This window comes from Apostichopus japonicus, chromosome 3 (genome assembly GCF_037975245.1).
Source record: "Apostichopus japonicus isolate 1M-3 chromosome 3, ASM3797524v1, whole genome shotgun sequence".
In the NCBI taxonomy this organism is placed as follows: domain Eukaryota; kingdom Metazoa; phylum Echinodermata; class Holothuroidea; order Aspidochirotida; family Stichopodidae; genus Apostichopus; species Apostichopus japonicus.
In genome coordinates, this window is record NC_092563.1 from 9386362 (window position 1) to 9406777 (window position 20416).

At 36.1% G+C, this 20416-nt stretch overlaps 1 protein-coding gene and 1 long non-coding RNA gene across 2 annotated transcripts in view; one reads left to right on the top strand and one right to left on the bottom strand.

Annotated features, from left to right (window-relative positions):
- Window positions 1-9731: 9731 nt before the first annotated feature.
- LOC139962598 (uncharacterized) overlaps window positions 9732-20416 on the bottom strand; it is an 83319-nt gene continuing 72634 nt past the window's right edge. Inside the window, exon 4 of the mRNA XM_071962730.1 lies at window positions 9732-10000. Within this exon, the coding sequence (XP_071818831.1) occupies window positions 9756-10000 (245 nt within the window). The 3' untranslated portion in view covers window positions 9732-9755. The remainder of the gene's footprint in view (window positions 10001-20416) is intronic.
- On the top strand, window positions 14504-19565 carry LOC139962603 (uncharacterized). Its single transcript, XR_011791278.1, has 4 exons — window positions 14504-14876; window positions 15992-16142; window positions 16734-16855; window positions 17676-19565. It is a non-coding gene; the product is annotated as an uncharacterized lncRNA (long non-coding RNA).

Here is a 20416-nt window from a genome sequence, read left to right on the forward strand (position 1 = left end):
GAGAGGGGACATAAATAGGTAATAAGTCAGAAATATACATTGGACCATAAACAATAAGGAGAATTTTATACATGATACGATATTTTACAGGTAGCCAGTGCAGGGTTTTTAAGACAGGGTGGATATGACAATGCTTATGAGAATGAGTTACAATACGCGCAGCTGAGTTCTGGGTTAATTGGAGTCTATGAATATGTTCTTGTGGAAGACCGAGAAGTAAGGAATCGCCCATATCCAACCTTGAAGTGATAAAAGAATGTACAATTTGTTCAGTTGCACTTATCATTTAAATATTTTCGTAGTTTGTAGATGCCTCTGAGATGAAATGCAGCATATATAATATATATATATATATATTATCATAGATGTATATAGATATATATATATATATACATCTATGATAAAAACAGTTATGTTTACTATATATATATATATATATATATCTATATATCTATATAATATATATCTATGATAAAAATGAATAGCGCCACTCTCTTTATTCGACGCGCTTGTTGTAGTCTCAGTAGTACATTTGGCAATCGATTCCTCGAAATATTGAACCTACAACTCGGAACGATCACTTAACAGACACCGAGTTTATTGTTATGTTATTAATGTAACACAAATAAATTTACAATTAAAGAAAGAGGGAGAGGGAACAAAAACAGTTCACAAATTAGAGAGCCTGATGTTTTAATCCGAGCAGGATCTTCGTCAAATTGCAAAATGAAATAAAAGCATCAATGGCCCAATCCTTCATAAAAATGCACATATATTTGATCCTTTTCATTAAAAATGGAATTTGGTATTTGGGAATGATATAATTATTCGGGATTTTCCATCCAACTCTCATAGCATAGGGGGAAATCCCCCCCCCCCGTAGCTCATCCCCATGGGATGCGTCACTTGATTGGCCAAGGGGAGATTGTCTGCACGCAACATGTTATAGCTTCAGTATTATTTAAGGTCTGGTAAACAAGTTTAACTCGTTGAAACAAAGCATATGTTATAGTTTAAAAGAACGTCCATCTTTTTAGATAACACCGTATCCGTTATCAGACAACGTGTATGATGTATCTTCAAACGTCGTCAGTATTGCTTCCAAACTTAGCATGCAGGCTTAAAAAAACGAGAAAATATGGTGAAAGATTTCAAAGTAACGTTCTTTCCTGGAACATCCAAATGTGTCAGTTAGGCGACATTCTTTGAGGCTGGCAGTAAAATCCTTCTTTTTTTTTGTTAATTATGAGCATCGTTGACCATTCTTCGACTTTTCTCGCATATTTTCTTTTGTATTGGTACAATACTGTTGACCACTAATCCTCCAAACATGCACTGAGAGTTCCATGACATAATCAGTCGTCGACGTATCAATGTTTCCACATCTTGACCTCCGATGGCATGAATGACCTTTGACCTCGACTTATAACAATCTGAACTTATGAGAGCAATCAAAGTTTGTCTTTTTGAGATTTTGCAATCCATTAAAAACCACAAGGTTCATGCATCACAGTAATTATACCGTTATACCTTCCATTCAAGCTACCCATGTTGAGACAACAACACCCACAGCCTATAAGCATGAATGTACCATGATTGCATAGGTTTACCATCGTTATGGAACGCCAATTTCATAGGAGTTGAATTTAACCGAAAGCTGCACACAGTCACGTATTTAGTACAATGTTGATTGAATACGTGAATAATTTATAGATAAAACTGCATGGGCAAACATATATATATATATATATGAGTACAGTTTATTATTGTGTTCTGGACACGTCTATGACTACTAACCAAGTCATCCAGATGATACGATCTTAACCATAATTATCATTCCGTTTATTCTGTGGTTCATGGTGCTTCATGTTTAATGTAGATCACCCTATACCGGTGTCGTTATATGCATTCCTTGGTTAGTCTACTTTCTTTAATGTCGGTGATAACCTTGCCCATGTCAATGCTATCAATTTTTTATCACCGTCACTGACAAAGAGAAACTCTCAAAAAGTTATAAACTTCCTGTCAATTAGTTCATAATGTTTATAAAATTTCTGAATTTTATTCTTTCTATGTAATTAGTGATCTATCGAAATTCTAATATTAAAATGAAATCCATAAATCAATTACTCACGTTATAGTTTTTTTTTTGGGGGGGGGGGGGGATGAAAAATCCATCAGAAATTTTGAGCAAAACGTGATACCAGTAGGTTTGGTAAACTTTACATGAAACTGACAAATCAACTGAAAGAGCTACTTTTATGTATCTTGACCTAGAATTTGGGTTTTCTATCCTTGTGAGGTTTGAATGACTTCTTGAGCGATGTTGCCGAAATATACACGAAATATATGATCTATCGCCGAAAGGTTTTCTTAACACAATAAATAACTCGAAGGCAGAACGACTCTTTTCTTAAAGTTGTTTTTATTTTTTTCACTGGTATGTTATATATGGCGACCAAACAGCGCTAGTGAATACAGAAGTACTATAATACATAATAGGACTATTATCGAGTATAATTGTTAAACATTTTAATATTGAAATAAATATTGATATTGCACTCTCTTCGTTAACTTTCTTCCTTATACAATCCTTAATAATCACTTTTTTCTTAATAAACCTTGAAATTTCTTTATAAATTAATTGCTAGATAGAAATGATCGAAAATAATGCCAGTTTAGGTTAATTGAATAAAATCGGCATCGAAAATACAGGCCGTCAGTCAAACACTTCTAGCTACAACTCGTGTGAAATAGTCGTTCGATTACGTCAGTAAACTTTGCTCCAAACCCGCAGTGGCGTAACCGTCTCGAAAAGTGCGACCGGGCAACGTCTTGAAAAATATGAATCCTTTCACTCAACTGAAAGGATGATCTTAAGATCAATAGAGCTAACATCGTTATGTTAAAGGCCATTAGAAGCAATTCGGGACTCTTTATTCAATGCGACTGGATATGCTAGTCTAGTGAATACACTGATTTCATCAGCACATCACAAGCACCCGCCACATTATGAAAGCTTGATCCATATTGTCCTTGCAAATAACGTGTTTACAATTACTTTACACAATTAGCACTAAGCAAAATGGTATGGAATTTCATGTTGCCTCTCGTGTGTTTCTTCGAAGCAATAAAGGATAGACTATAGTTAGATTTTAAAAGTGAATCAAATTACATTTTTAATTAGGCTTCCATCAGCGAGGCAAAGCATTTTAATGGACCATTCCAGGCACTTTTAAATCATTTTGCACGTGAACGTCTTGAAAACATAAAAGTAGATATCAAACTGTGGATGAAAATATCACCACTAAAATTGTGGTCAAGTCACCCTTTAAATTAAATGCAGGCACTTGCAGTAAACATTAAACTGTTCCATTCATATTTTCTGTAGTCTGAAGTAGGAAGGGGGTGGGGGCTGTAGATGATATGTGGCAGTATCATGAGAAGAAATTAAGGACAGTGACGGCAGTGATATTGTCTAATTGAAGTATGGTAATTAATTTCAAGTTATCCCATGAAATCTTCGTACAAGCAAAACAAGATTAATAAACAAACATTTTACAGAATTATTTTGGATTGGACTTCCCTATTCATAGTCGTCTACAGAGTTGAATGAAAAGTAACCAATGAATAGAAGAATTGCCGAGAATGGCTTCTGCATGGGTAGGGTATGGATGGCGTCCAAATGCACTACATTATCAGTTGTCCCCTAAATACTATATATGTATATAACCGCGGCCGCTTAAAATTACTGTCATGCCAGTTATTTCTGGCACATAGGTTATCCATGATAGCACCTCCCTTGCAAAATCCGTCTGGCTACGCCACAAAACTAAAACATAGGGCAAAATAGCCTTTCATGACGTTTACATGACGTTACTTGTATCGTATTTTAGAACATGATTCGCCTAATGTATCTTCTTTAACGACCTCATAAAAACAGGCAACAACTCAGACGAACGTGTAATCAGCAAAATAGAAAAAAAAACGAAGTAAAGAAATATCAACAAGTCAGAATTTTGAAAATGTGCTCAGACTTAAATCATGTAAAGAAAATTTAAAGCCTTAACAAAGAATAGATAAGAAAACCAAAACAAAGGAAAAACATTACGAAATGCTGAAAACAGTCAATAAAAATCAAATAGAAAAAGAAATAATTTATTACAAAAAAGAAGAAGAAATTAATGCTTCTCAGTCAAATGTAAACATAATCTGAATAAAAGATGTAAATTAGCAAATTGTAATAAACCAATGATGAGTTTGGAAGGCAAATTGAAACCAAGGCACAGAATTTATGTTACTTTTAAACTCGCGGGTCTGCATAACTCATCGTATATCTGCAGTGATGACAGGTTCATAAATTTTAAAACTAAAGATCCTTCTTCGATCTGTGACATGGTCACGCTCGTCTTGTAGGAAGGAAAATAAGTAAGCTGATTTTGTTTGCAACGAAAGAAAGAAGGGAAAAAAGGGGGGGGGGGGGAGAAAAAGCCCTTTCCAACGATGAATATCATCATTCTTCTTAAACATCGTTAGTTCGCTTACCATGTTTTCACCCATCATTTCAAAGCTTACCCTGCCCAAAGTTGTTACAAGTGCTTCAAGCAAGAAAAATTCAAAATGAAAGCATAACAAATGAAACAATAAAATATGCAGGAGGAGAAGGAGAAGGAGAAGGAGAAGGAGAAGGAGAAGGAGAAGGAGAAGGAGAAGGAGAAGGAGAAGGAGAAGGAGAAGGAGAAGGAGAAGGAGAAGGAGAAGGAGAAGGAGAAGGAGAAGGAGAAGGAGAAGGAGAAGGAGAAGGAGAAGGAGAAGGAGAAGGAGAAGGAGAAGGAGAAGGAGAAGGAGAAGGAGAAGGAGAAGGAGAAGGAGAAGGAGAAGGAGAAGGAGAAGGAGAAGGAGAAGGAGAAGGCGAAGGAGAAGGAGAAGGAGAAGGAGACGGAGAAGGAGAAGGAGAAGAAAGAGAAGGAGAAGAAAGAGAAGGAGAAGAAAGAGAAGGAGAAGGAGAAGAAGGAGAAGGAGAAGGAGGAGGAGAAGGAGAAGAAGATCTAGTTGATTGGTTCTAGAACGTTTTCCGATCAAGTAACTATTTACGTGTTGCAAAATCGACATTCATTTCTCGTTGCATCCAAAAATTGCATCTTTTAGTCACACACATAAAACACGAATATCGCATACAGTAATCATCGTTCGAAATTAGTGAATGCTTACACATTGACACATCATATTATTTGTCGCCACAGGCTAGTCTACTGTTCAGTTTTGCTGTTAAATTCTACGTCAACAAGATTCATTTTTTACTGCAGCTTTCCCAGTACTTAGTTGCTGGTATACTTGGGTACATCGAAATCTGACAAACTTCAATTGAAGGGTCCTTCATGTTCTTTGATTGCAATTTATCTTTGAACATTTTATCAAGCGATTTGGTTTATACATATAAATATACTCAACTACTCTTTACATTTAATAACATTACTGTACGTGGTTATATGGTAGTGCAATGACATGCATAATTTAGAGCAATGTGGTTTTGAGTATTACAATCTTAGTTTTGTTTACATTGAAATTGTTTAACTTTAATTATGCGATTTTCATGAATCTGCAATGCATAGCAAGGCTTGTTGTTCTGAAAATGTCTTCGCAACTCTTGGTCATGTATAAAAGAAGGATTCATAAGCGGGTTTAATTAAAACAGAGCAGCGTGCATGTAATGGTAACATAGACCTTCTGCATGTCATCTATACCTACTCTTTACACTGGACATGATTCACTTAACATAGTAAACCATATATTAGTAAGATGAACCGTACCAATATCACGCATAATAGTATAACCGCATGATAACAGAATACCAAATAAAATGTAGGGAGCATCAATGGCATGAATAAGTGTTAACCGTTCGTATTCAGTTTGAATGTTGGTTAAATAAACATTGGATGGAAAATTTGGTGAATGTGATTAAAAAGTTAATGCGAATGTCTGTGTGTGACACGCAACGGGGAATTATGTACAACCGTGACGCATAGACTCACATTTTGTCTGTGTTATGCATAATACATCTAATTTCTCTGCGGTATTTAAGGTTGCGTGTTGATCATGCCTGAAGGACATACGCCATGCGTACAAGTCACATGGATTAAAAGGAAGAGTTAAACACACTGTGCATCCCAGGAAGCTAGGTATCGTTAACTATGTGTTGTTGTTGTTGTTGATATATGGAAGCATGAATCTCCGCATGGTAATTAATCAGACGATACAATAATACAATCATATCACTTAAAACATTCTAGCATAGCTGACGTCTAAACTGTTACGAGTTACACTGTATAGGCCTATACTGACCATGGGAATATTATGCCATTACCGTTGGCGTTTGGCCATGGTATGTAAGGTTAGCAAGCGATGCATATCCATCATCATGACATGTGCAATTGGGTGTAGTATCCAAAGAGATATAGCTCGTGGGTAGTACAACCATTAATACTGTCTGACCAGGGAGTTGTTATGGAACAACTCCCTGGTCTGACTTCCTTAAACAAATGTGTTCGCGGTTGAAAGAATATGGGATAGGGAAGGAAAGTCACCAGAGAGTAAAATTAAAAAAAATAATGTGACCTTAACAGTTAATGTCGGAAAACATATAACAGACAATCAAGCTGCCCTCCTAAATCCATTATATTTAAAGCAAGGATACCGCATAGTGTGGGGGACTTTGTAACTAATATTTAAATTAAATTGAAGAAGGATGACTCGGGTGATTTGCCAAATTTTGCTACACTTAGAACATCGAGCCAGTTTTTTTTTGTAAGATGCGAGACATGTCCGATTACAACATGCAAACGAGACTGATATGTAAATTATCGAGGCGTAATGCAGACAGACAGAGGAACAGACATACAAATCTTCAATGACACAGATATCATGCGCAGCCGTAAACAAAATCAACTTATTTTGCTGATATATTTTGTACATAATTTATGGGTGTTGACTCTACATTTAAATAGGGTTTCATGGGTTCAGTAAGGCAGATGTTCAACATTTACCCAGCTGTAAATATTGATATTATATCAGAGAAAGATATATACAAACAGAGATATAGACGGTACTGATAAGCTAACGAGGCATGTACATAGAACCTTATTTAGCCAATTATATTTGTATCAAGGGTAGCTTAGAATTTTGACTTTCAAGTTACATGCAAGCACATCACCTGACCTGAAGCTGCACTGCAATCATAACCATATATTATCGCATGGCTTAAAAATTATGTGCTTGCTAATAGGCTTGTACACGTATACGTTGTGATGTGTACATACACCCTCCTCTCACACACATTAGAACATAGCTTAGTGCATAGTTAGCAAGGTGACTATTTACAAGTTGAAGATAGAGACACAGAGCGAGAAGAAGAGGAAAGAAAAGGAAAACTCTTAAAATTGCATCAATATTCAACATTTTGCAAGACACTTAATTGATACACAAGTAAGGTTGCACAGTATTTTAACCTTTAGACTTGAGGCTCAAAAATATTTTATACACAGTAAAAACATAACAATTACATTACAATAAACACGTAAAGACTGTCGGTAATTGTTAGTCGACATACATTTCTAAGACTGCCAGTCAGCAATGTGGATACAAGCCAACCTGCTGATTGCATTACTTGGCAAACATATCCTCTTTAGTAAGCAGGTTACTTCAGTTCACGGCCTCCCTTTGGATGTATTAATATAATATATACGTGACCTGTGCAATCATATCCCAAATTTAATATAAATATCATCTGAAATACAATATTATCATTAAAAAAAGAAGGAAGAATCTTTATTTGCGCATGCGACAAACTTTCTCCACGAGCTTACGCAATGCAGACGACATCGGAATTTCAAACTTTAAACTCTATTATTAATAATGTACCTGGCAACATTGAAGTCACTAAACTGTCGTCATGTGCACTGTTGATAATATCGCAAGGCTGTGACATTTCTCGAGTACTTTTGGCCACGAAGATAAATTGTGATGCGTTCTCAAGGATCAGTGACATGAAAGGTTAAGCAAATAATCGGATAAAAAAAGGGGGGGGGGGGTGGAGGAAACCTACAAGTGGGGAAAGTATAATTTGAGACTTTATCACTGAATAAATAACCTTCACAATTTTAACAAGTTCATGAAGGTGTAGTGTTGAGATATTTTCGGTTTAGCTTAAATGAGATATTCGAGAAAATTATTCTTTCGAATAATATCTCTTCATGAAATAACCAGGATTGTTCTTGCAAAGAAAAGGAACGTAGAATATAAGCTTGCAAGGACGTTGAAATAGCTTACCGATCGAAATGTATATATCATTTCTTCGTTCCACAGTTCGCTTGAGGATACACAAACAAACAGTTACTTATGACAATTCTTCGCTTTGATCACAAAATTATTTACGCAAATAATAATAAATTACAGGAAGACGTGATTGTATCGTGCATGGTAAAGGACGACAACTTGTGGCAAGGAAGTGTAAGAGACATTTACCCACGCAGTTAGATTATTTTTAAATGATTGTATGTGACAAAGTGAAAACATTTACCAACATGAAATTTAATGTCACATAGCACTGAAATTTATTTTTCGTGATTATAACTATTGCACAAGTTGTATGAGCAATTAATTGTTGAATGCAATTAAAGCTGTACTCAAGATTACATTCAGCACATTGTGGCAATGATTCGTCTCGGTCAAGTAAGTCTAAAAAGTTTCAGATTCTAAATATTAAAGCTGTGCTTGAGCATGTAGATGAAGCCTTTCTTTAAAAATCAATTTGTGAAATAGTGACAAGAAAAAATTGAAGTGACAGATATACTCATCGAAAATCGTTGTCGATATTCTGTTTTTGTCTCAAGTTACATTTTCAAAGTTGTTAACCAACTGAAGAGCTGGATAGTCATGATCAAACAAGCTGCTTTTTTTGTCGACGATTTGGCACAATTTAGTGCTACTACAGTATATATACTCAACTGTTAATGGTCATATTGTAAGATGCATGAAAACGTATACTTGTTAAGGTTAATCCACCAAAACGCAGCACCAAAAATGACAAAATCCGGAGTATTTTGCAAGAAAACATTTGGAATTATTGTAATGTTGTGAAACAAGGAGCTTTTATATAGTGGATTGGCTGCGTGACGATAGCGATAGCCCACTCGTTGTAAATTTGAATAGTTTGAGAATTGAGAATTTGAGAATTTGAGATTTTGAGAATTGAGTAACTTGGTCAAAATGATGCGAACATAGGCCTACTGTACGTCACAACACAAAATTGAAGTTTATATCTTCTTCTTCGTTATCAGACGATATTTGGCCTCAAAGAAAATGTTGTTTCCACGATATGACGCAGTTATTGTGAAATCAACAAAACAAATTTACAGTACCAAACACCGACAAACACCCAAAACAACAAGGTTTCATAGTGTACATACACGGTGGTCTAGGGTGCGTATAGATTTACGGAAATGAAGCATATTGGTTCAATTTGATATCCAAGGGCTGACATTGATCGTACATTGACTAATACACCACAGCATTATCGGGTTCTTTTTCGCAATTCTTCTTCCCATAGGCCAGGTCGCGATGACTTGATGTCACGACACGAAATATAGCCTTCCATCAGCCGTTGCATCCATTGCTTCCCGTCTGTATCGACAGTTCACCTCAATGTGACTCGTAACAAAATCCACGACCGTTTGTTTTGTTGTTTCCCTTTTTGACGTCTAGACAAAGTTCATGCTACCTCCTTTGGTTGGGTGAAAGCCTCGTCCTCCTGCACCACCAACACCACCTCCACGGTCCCCTATATTGAGTGCCGGATGCTGTATCATTGTGGAATGTCCGTTTGTTAGTATGTTTGACGGTCTAGGAGGAGTCTTGCCACCGCCACAGTGAAGAGCTACAAATACGAAGATGAGGACAACAAAGCCAGAGACGAAAATACTCGTCAATTCTGACTTGTTTGGCGCTGAGAAGACAAGAAAAGACGTTAATATTAACGGTTGAGATATACGACAGAGCTTATCATGTAGATTATGTAGTACAGAGCATGGAGATGGAATCGTATAAACATTAATAATGATATTTATCATTGTAAAACGACAATGTTATCTATCAGTCTAACTAGTGTTGAGGATTTGATTGATAAATTTTAAGTCTGAAGAATTGAAATATACGATTATTTATTATTATTATTTATTTATAATTAAACAAAAAAAAGGTAGGAAAATGTTTGATGCTTATACGCTGTACTGAATTATTTCATTATGTTTAACTTTTCTTTGTTACTTTTCAGTGACTGTCAATATTATGCGAATATGAACAAGGGTTGGGAGGCGTTATGTGTGTGCGTGGGGGGGGGGGGGGTGGGGTGGGGTATTGAATTACCATACGGTAACCCAATTAACCTTTACATAATATACTAACAACAGCTTCATACATGATGTTCTAGTCTAGCCTACATAAGCCTGGTTACTGACAACCGCCGTGTTTTGCTGCCTGGGTTGGTTACATCGTTTTCTGTTGAAAGGGCAACTATATACATGAGTGTTTGATTGACTTCGCTGTCTACACAATGTCGTGAAAAAGACATATATCGCAAAGACGGAAGAGGGGCTTTGGAGGAGAATAATACTATTGCAGTAAGTAATAAGTCTGTAAACGTCTAAAACAATCTCAATTTTATACATTGATAATGACCATCGTTTTATAGTGTATGGAGCCTCGCTTTATTTTTAGGAAAAACGGGGAATCTACCAAGGGATTCAAGCATGCACTTGCTATTAGGTTGACTATAGTTACTATGGTGACATGTCGGGCTGCTATACTTTAAACATATATTGTCCTCGATGGAAGTTGGAGGATTATATTAGAGATTTATTCAAATGTTCCTCCTTACATAATCTTGATAACTTCTCGCTCGACGTTATTTTTAGCTTTCCTTAAATGATAGAAATAGTAAAGATGATTTTCTCGAAATCCCGCAAGTAAGTAAGTAAGTTAATCTAGCTTAAGATCCATATCAGGATATGTTGTTTGCCATAGCAACAATCTATACTGTTGGGGGTTATTCTAGTGATGAAATAGCACGCACGCGGGTCTGATGATAAATCTCCAATAAGGCGAGGACAATCCTTCATGACGTCATACATGAAATATACATCACAGATGATTTTGTCCTCTGCAGTTGATAACAAAAGCACAAAAGCAACGCCGAGGATATCTGATCTTATTAAATGGAGATCCTAGTTCAGCTAATCACTTTCAAACATTCATCAAAAACAAGAAGAAGACAATACTATATTATGTTGGGTTTCACTTCAAATGGCACAGCACTTTGTCAATTAATCTAAAAGTACAGGTTAATTTTTATTATACCTGTACTTTATGCATTCTACCAAAGCCACAAAGACAAACTTCGTGAGAGCAGACAACCCTGAAGGCAGTTTTGAAGGCCTACTGTAACGAGTAGATGCTTGGCCTCCAGACATTATAGCTCGGTTATACATAGGCAACATTGAAATTTTCTCACCTGGTTGCTATAATCTCTGTGTCTCAGTATATATGTGTTATTGCCTGTGATTGGTTGTAATAGATATGCAGAAGAATGAAGGCTAACTCGACAGACAACGACCAAAAACATGTAACATTTCACTTATTCTGTACCGTATTTATGTTAATTCTGAATGAATTAATGACAGTTATTGTATATGTAGTCGATGGACTTCATTCAATGTTTTGTACAAAACACTGTGCAAGGATGTTACTGGTATAGAATATAAAAAACACACGGACTTATGTCAATGAAACTTTAACATACGAACAAACAAACTGAAAGTGGCACCATCATATTGCCTTGTCTGTTTTCAAGTTAAGCTGTATTCAAACATAAACTGACTGTTATTTATCTTTGTCAAAGATAAATATCTTTGAACTAAAATATGTTTTGTCAGATACTCATTTTGGTAGATGAATTAAATGAGGTAGAATGAAATCCGGACAGGTTTAGTGTTTCTTACAAGTTTCCTGCTCATGACATGTTGACTTTGTTTACTCCCAAACATCCCATAATCAACCAACGATCCCCCTTAAAATCACCACCCAAAGCCAACTTTCGCCCGCTCTCCGCTATCCAAACATCCCTTTATCAAGCAAATTTCCTCCTTAAAACCACAACCCCAAGCCAACTTTCGCCCCCTCTCCGCTATCCAAACATCCCTTTATCAAGCAAATTTCCTCCTTAAAACCACAACCCCAAGCCAACTTTCGCCCCACTCTCCGCTATCCAAACATCCCTTTATCAAGCAAATTTCTCCTTAAAACCACAACCCCAAGCCAACTTTCGCCCCCTCTCCGCTATCCAAACATCCCTTTATCAAGCAAATTTCTCCTTAAAACCACAACCCCAAGCTAACTTTCGCCCCACTCTCCGCTATCCAAACATCCCTTTATCAAACAACAATCCCCCTTAAAACCACAACCCGAAGCCAACTTCCCCACCCCCTCCCCGCTATCCAAACATCCCTTTATCAAGCAACGATCACCCTTAAAACCACAACCCCAAGCCAACTTCCCCACCCCCCCCCCCCTCTCCGCTATCCCAAACATCCCTTTATCAAGCAACGATCACGCCTTCAAATCACCACCTCAATTCAACATTCTCCCCCTCTACCAAACCTCCTCTTTTAGACGTTGAAAGTGGAGATATGTATAGTGTAGACAAACATGCAGTCATGTGATAGAGGATTTGCACTTAAAGTGCAGCGGTCATATTCAAAGTTTACCACAGGTACAGCTACACTGATCATTCTTGCGGATTTAAACAAATTGGCAGTATCGGAGGCCGTCCGAGACATTTGAATGTTTGTGCAGCTTTGTCCAGACGTTATCTTGAAGCTACATTTTGCGTGATTTTTTTTTATCGCAATCTGATTGTAACAAATGCCCCCTTAAATTAAGGAAAGATGCGGTACATGATAACATAATATGTTACCGTAGTGCACCGAAACCACACCATGAATGAAAAATCGAATGGGGAAGGGGGGGGGGGTGGGGTTGGTAAGCATGATTTCAAATGGTTGCATATTAAAACAAAAAATAGCACACTCGAGTATATTTGTGGGACACAACATTTTGTATATTTGTAGACGCTTTTAATCAAGTTAATTATTTGGAACAAGCAACAGATTGTGAACCACATTGGGTCCCTTAGTTATAGATTGACGGTTTTCCAATGTAAACATTATATGTCTCATGGTCAGAAAGCGGAGAAAGTTGCAAACTAACGCAAAATTGCACTGCTTTCAGAGAAGAAAAGCCGTTATTACGACAAATATAAGTACCATATAATAATGCAATATGTTTTGATAGAAATATATTTTCTTAACTTTTTTATCAATAGAAATAGGGAAAGACGTACAGATACCCATACAACCTGAGATATAGACTTCCGTTATCATCATTATATATGGTATAGAGGACATTGACACGCAGTTTCAATCCACTCATTTAACACGAGGATGTGTATTCTCAGAATATCTTACTACGTATAGGTTAGTACCTTGATATAAGAATCATGCTTTCACGGTTAAAGTGAAGGCTACTTTATTATTCAATTATAGTGATACAATCGATCAATTTGATGAGAACTGAGTGAAGGGTTCGCAATGTGGCAGTCAATAGAAGAGGCCCTCAAGAGCAAGAAACCTTCATGTTTCTAGATAATATCATCAAATTGCATTCTCGTTACTTTAAGAGTGATTGAACAAATTAGTATATGCTGATGTTAGGCGGCAAAATTAGAGGGTGTAGAGGGTGGGGAGGGGTGGGGAGAAGGAAGCAGATAATGACGAAAAAGCTACAATGCTAGACTATCGATCAGGTAAACGGTATGTTTTGAGAAGGAAAAAAAAACACTAGTAGATTATGTGAGACACGTAAATGCAGGGAGCTGTGATGGTATTAACTTGCGACGAGTTCACTTTGGAAATTTTACGTAATCAATCAAATTTAAATATTGTATAATCATATGCAATTCTTAACTTCTGATTGACAGGTTTTTGAAGTTTAGTTTCTAATGTCGGTTGTTTTTCTTCTTTATCACGAGGGTTTACTTTACATACTATATGAACAATAGATATCAACAGACACTGCTTTGAAGAATACGTTGTTGCCGCCAAACGGTCACAGGATTATCTCGCAAGAAAGTGAGAAACGGCTGTTCATATTTATTAGTAAAACGCAACAGCGCAATATGAATTGTTTTCACTATATAGAGCAACCATAGAGTTGAACATATACCTTAACTAGACTCCGGCCTCACAAATAGTTGCTGGTTCCGCAATGGAAGAGTCATCCGCCATTACCAAACATGTACGTATACTCTCTTAAATTTGAAGAATGAAAAATTCAGTCTAAGGTTCGACTGAAATATATTTCAGTCCATAAGACCGATTTCCAGACGCTAAGACTGGAATTGTTTCCGAACGAAATTCAGCCTACAATAGACTGAATGCAATACCCAATAAAATCATTGTATTTTGTCACGTGCTCATTTTAATTTCAGTCCATGCGAAGACTGAACAGTTAAACCAATCCGGTCTGTCCAAATTAATGACGTATTCTAATCTACATATGCCCGGCCGCGTACGTAGGTACGTACGAACGTTGAATCGACTCGCCATCTTAGCTGAACTTACCTTGAATACCGAGAGAATTTACGCTTCGTTTTATGCGTAAAAACTAACCTTTTTAAGCTTTCCACGAGGGTATAAGAATGGCAGAAACATTGAGAACGTGTTTGGCAGGTAAAGGATATGCAGAAGAAGTAATATCATTGCTCGAAGGTAATATTAAAAAAGGCCGTTTTAATCGATTCATACTCATACGCAGTCATAGCGTTAACATGAACAATGCTATGCCTAGTACAGTAGTAGTACAGTTGGCTATAGCCTAGTATAGTTATACTATGGCCCGGTATACACTGTACTGTCAGACTGTCGTACATGTACGTCTATTGTGTCACTGGTTACGAGTAATTTAGTGTTGGCCTAGGCCTAGTGATATTTTACTAATTATTACTAAATTAGGCAAGCCTATTCAGAGTGTGCCAACTGAAATTAATAGGTACCGGTTAAAACGAAAAAAAAAAGGCTTAGCCTAACGTTAGGCCCCTAACGTTAGTCCTTAATAAATGATTTTTTTTTTTTTGAAGAAAATTTATTCCTACCCTGCAGGCTGCGCATACAAGTTTACTTAGCCTAAGTGAAAAGGCATTGGCTATTTACCCGGCCGTTAGGCACTGGTGCTATAGGGCTCTGTTCAGTATGGTTTCTACTTGGTCACTTCGTGGGGTCACTTATCATTACAGTCAATGGAGAAATACTAGATTTTTCACTTCTTTAATTGTAATTTAAAAGAAAAGTACTGAAAATGCTTTCTTTTTCTTTGAATATGTTTCAGATAAATGCCTAACACATCTATTAGTAGCAAACAAAAATAATAACACATTTCCATACCCATCTAAAATAGGAGTGTTGGACATTATTGGCTAATTCAAGCCAGTGGGGCGTGGGTAATCAAATCGTCCATGACAGGCCGCTGGCCCTTTTACGGGTTAGCTCAGTTGGTAGAGCACCAGACTGAGATGCTGAAGGTCGCAGGTTTGAATCCTGTGCCAGCGATTTTTCAGTAGCTTTATTGCAGGTAGATGTGCTTTGCAGCCAGTTAAGTATGTTATCTGTAGGCTAGCTTCGCATTTTTCCATTGTAAAGGGCATTGAGACCGGTTTACGTATAATGCGCTATATCAAGCATTTCTAATAATCATAACCTTCTTTTCAGTCAAAAGATAACTGAAGAAGCAAAATTCAGATTTGATGTAGTAAGTTTCATAATTGTGATACTAGAAAAATCTCCTAGCATTCTGATTTGCAGTAATAAAATGTTTACATTTCTTTCAGATAAATGAGGAGTTTCGATTAATGTTTGCCGAATCCAGGGATAACTTCATCACAAAGTGGGATGGATATAGAGAACGCATCATAGAAGTGAGAAAGAAAACCTCACCAGCTATCGCAAATATGATTGATGCTTTTGAGGAAACTGATAGTAGTAAGTTAAATTAGTATATAGCTATCATATTTCAAAGTTTTCTTTGTATGCCTTTTTCTAGCTAACCAATCAATAACGTTTTGGGCATTACCCCTTGGTAAGAGGCTGGAAAGTTCTAAATTTTATTCTTTTTCTCAATTTGGGCAAATTGTGGCCGCTTGATAGATAAAGGTTTAAAATTAAGACCGAAAACTTAATTGTTCTTATTTTTTCTTATTACCATATAGGCAATAATAAACATCATAGTTAAATTTTCTGTGAATATTCTTTGAAATCAAGCACTTAAAGTACTATAAACATTTTTTCCTGTTTACGATTAGAAATATGACACAATTTAATTTGAGCAGATTGTCATCCAAAATTCAATGAACTATAACTTTAAAAAATCAATATATCAATAACTTTATAGTTTGTGAAAATACAGAATTATTTATTTGGATGTATAACTTATCTGGATTATATTCAAAAAGTTTATTTATGGAATGTGCCATTTGTTCACATTTACTTGTTCTATGATTTATTGCATTTAATTAGCCACATACTATGCCTTGGAGGTTATGTTTAAAACTTCAAACTCAATTTTCTTTTCAGAGGATATGTGTGCTTTATATACATTTATATATATACTGCACAGGTCAGTGACTATGTTAAAGCAGAAGCAGCAGTCCACTAGCAGAGCAGGGGCACTGTTGTACTTCCTTCAGAACAAACCTGTGAGTATTTTATGACAATATACTGTTTATTCCCTTGCTCAATGCTATATAAACACCCCTGCGTTTAGTGGAAAAGTTTTGGTTTTACAAAATTTGCTTGGCTAAACAAAAATTGGCTTGTTATGTGGAAAAAAGTTTGTCTGGTGTATATTAAGGTTAGCATCATATCCACTGGGTCTTATGGCTCTTTTCCATTGGTGCTACTGAATGGTATAGGCACTGGCTCTATAATCATCATGGCTCAATGGAAGTGACTTGTATAGAGTAGGAAAAAACACTTATTATGGCAATGTAAAGCAGGAATAATTTATTCAGCACTGTCTGATTGGCAGCAATACTGACAAGAATGTGGAGCAAGGCGGAAAACCGGCAAAAAGGGAATTTAATAGGGGTGTTTGGGGGAGAATGCCCATTGTGGTCACAATTGTAGTAAAGTGACATAATATTTTTAAATGTAAAGCCAGCCAATATATATGCCATTTTTAGTAAGGAATAACAAAGATAGAGATGGAAAAACGGTTGACTTATGAACCCTTCAGGTGTCTGAGATGTACAATTATTGATACTGAAGGTACACTCTGCCAGTCTGTCCAGGGTTTGTAATAACCAAATTTTGTAAAGTTGTCTGTCAAAGGTTTGTGAATTTTTAGTGACATTCTAGGGAGATCATGTAAGAAGTTTAGTTTATGTAAAATTTTATTCTCGTATGAATAAACTGGAAGTCTCATGGAATATTTAGATTGGCAGTTTGCCTAATGTTCAGATGTTAATTTAATAGTATGGAGTAAAATATACATATTTTTTTGTCATTTCTTTCTAGCTTGACACCAGCATTGATGCTACCGCTGCCGGAATAGATGGAAAGTATGTACAACTGTACATACTTTCACTCGGACCTGCCCAAAATCCGTCACAGTTCTTTATTTTTGGCGGATAGAATTCCAATTCCTGCAGGAACAAGTAACAAGTGGATAGATTATTTAAAGCACATTACACATTTAATGTGCATTATGCTTTGGCACTTCATCAATTCTGTGAATTCTTAGCTGCCTTTTTATATGGAGTGATTCCTGCTATGTCAGTAAAGGCACCATTGCGTAGCTTGGCATCTAACATTAAATTAATTTCTCCTAAGTAGCTTTTTAGAGTGGTGTTGCAAGTGTTTATTTGTATGCTGTATTTTCATTTTGATGTTGTGTCATGTAAACAATTGTTTTGTTTATTTAAACACCAGTACTATCGGTATTATAACTTAGTTTGGTACAATTCTGAATTGTAATCCATCCATTGTCGGGTCAGTCAGTTTCCAAAAATGGTTCAATTATGAGAAACGAGTGTCAGAATGGTGTGGGCTGGTAAGAGATGGGGTTGGGAATAAGCAGCAGAAATGAAAACCCTGAAGGGTAGGTGGAGAGGTTGGGAGTATAAAAAATGTTGGGGTGACAAGAGGCTGGAGCTTGGAAGAAGGGCTTGGCCAAATGGCCTTTTCCAGTATTTGTCCATTGTCGGTCACTTTCCAAGTGGCCTTTGCCAGTATCCGTCCATTTTCGGTCACTTTCCAAGTCGCCTATGCCAGCATCCGTTCATTGTTGGTCACTTTCCAAGTGGCCTTTGCCATTATTTTTTCTTGAAGTACAATTTAGTTTAATATTTTAAATTTCGTTATACCAATATCTGTATAATAAAGAACTTGCCCTGTCATAATTGGTTCGGGTTATTATTATATTTGCTACAACTGCTGCACATATGTTTCACTTAAAAGTATGAATTTAAATTAAAACATAACAATTAATGTTTCAAGCCTTACATTTTTAGGACACTATATAAAAATATTCCAGTTGTTAATATACATTATTTTTTATTTAGGAACTTGCCTTCTCTGTACATAAGTTGAGTGTAATCTGTTATCCGTCAATTGTAATCCGTTCATTGTCGGTCACTTTCCAAGTGGCCTTTTCCAGTATTCGTCCAGTGTCGGTCACTTTCCAATTGGCCTATGCCAGTATCCGTCCATTGTCGGTCACTTTCCAAGTGGCCTATGCCAGCATCCGTTCATTGTTGGTCACTTTCCAAGTGGCCTTTGCCATTATTTTTTCTTGAAGTACAATTTTAGTTTTACATTTTAATATTCTTTATATCGATATCTGTATGATAAACGAACTTGCCCTGTCATAATTGGTTCTGGTTATTATTATATTTGCAGCAACTGCTGCACATGGGTTCCACTTAAAGGTATGAATCTAAATAAAAACTAAATTAAAACTAAATAAAACTATAAAAATAAATGTTTCAATCCTTAAATTTTTAGGACACAAAATAAATTAGTTATGGTCAAATTAGAAATTTCTGGTAAACTTGACCACATTTATAGAGTTTGCATGTCAAATCGTCGGCACCGGAATTGCAACTTTAATTTTTGGAATATTTCATAACTAAAACTTTACATTTAATTTATTTTTGTAGTTTAGGTAAATAACCATTATTTAGACCTAAGATATCATAAATAAAACCCAAGCAAACAAAGTTAGCTTTTGTACTATTTTTTGTTTATATTTCTTTAATGTATCCAAGAAAATAAATAAAGACAGTTTTAATACAGTTTTTAAACTTTTAACAGGTTTTTTGTTTTCTTATTTCCATAGTTAATGGAATGTTCCCATGAATTATTGTTTCATTGTATATTGTAAAGCAAAATCTAAGTTAAAAACATGTAACTATCAACCTGCTTTTTTAACCAGTTGTTTCTAAAATTATACTCCATTTAGGAATTTTTACAATTTTACGGGGAAATTTCCTTTAACCTGCCTGGAGGGCGACTGTAATCGTCCCAGTTTAGTGCCTTTGGGCAGTTTTTTGACTGGCATATTGGACTATTAATCCCTGAATTAAAAGTATAAAATGACGATATTCTGTCTAGCCACTTTTTTTTTAAAGTCTAATTGAATAAAATAATTTAAACCTTATAGGCTGGATTCTAATCTAATTTGGCTTAATTTCAGTCTAAGAAAGGGTAAATTCCAGTCCTGTTACACTGAAATCATTAAGTCTAGCTAGACTAAAAATCAGTCGTTTTACAGACTGAAAATTTTCAGTCCTTCCTTAGACTGAATTTCAGTCTGAAGGAACTGGTCCCTCAGTTCGTCCGCTCTTAGACTGAAATTTCAGTCTATTAGACTGAAATTTCAGTCTATAAATTTAAGAGAGTAGATACTTAGCGTCTTAGCGATTATGCTAACGAATATCAATTCAACTGGGAGAAATAGTCGGGAGTTAATCCGTAGCTTTACATGTATATACGTGTATTTCGCAACTATATCTTGCCCGCTTGGTTGAAGGCGTGTTGACAGTATCGTGCGTCCGCCCCTGAAGTTTATCTATATCCAACTTCTACCAATACATATAGTACCATCAACAAGCCTATACAGACATCAATATAAAATTTTCACAAACTCCGCTTGTTTCATATTTAGACTAATTCATAATACGAGCGACCAATCGTACTATGTCGTTTGAAATCATCATAGAACAACCACTATCCCGTCGACACGTAAATTTCAACAT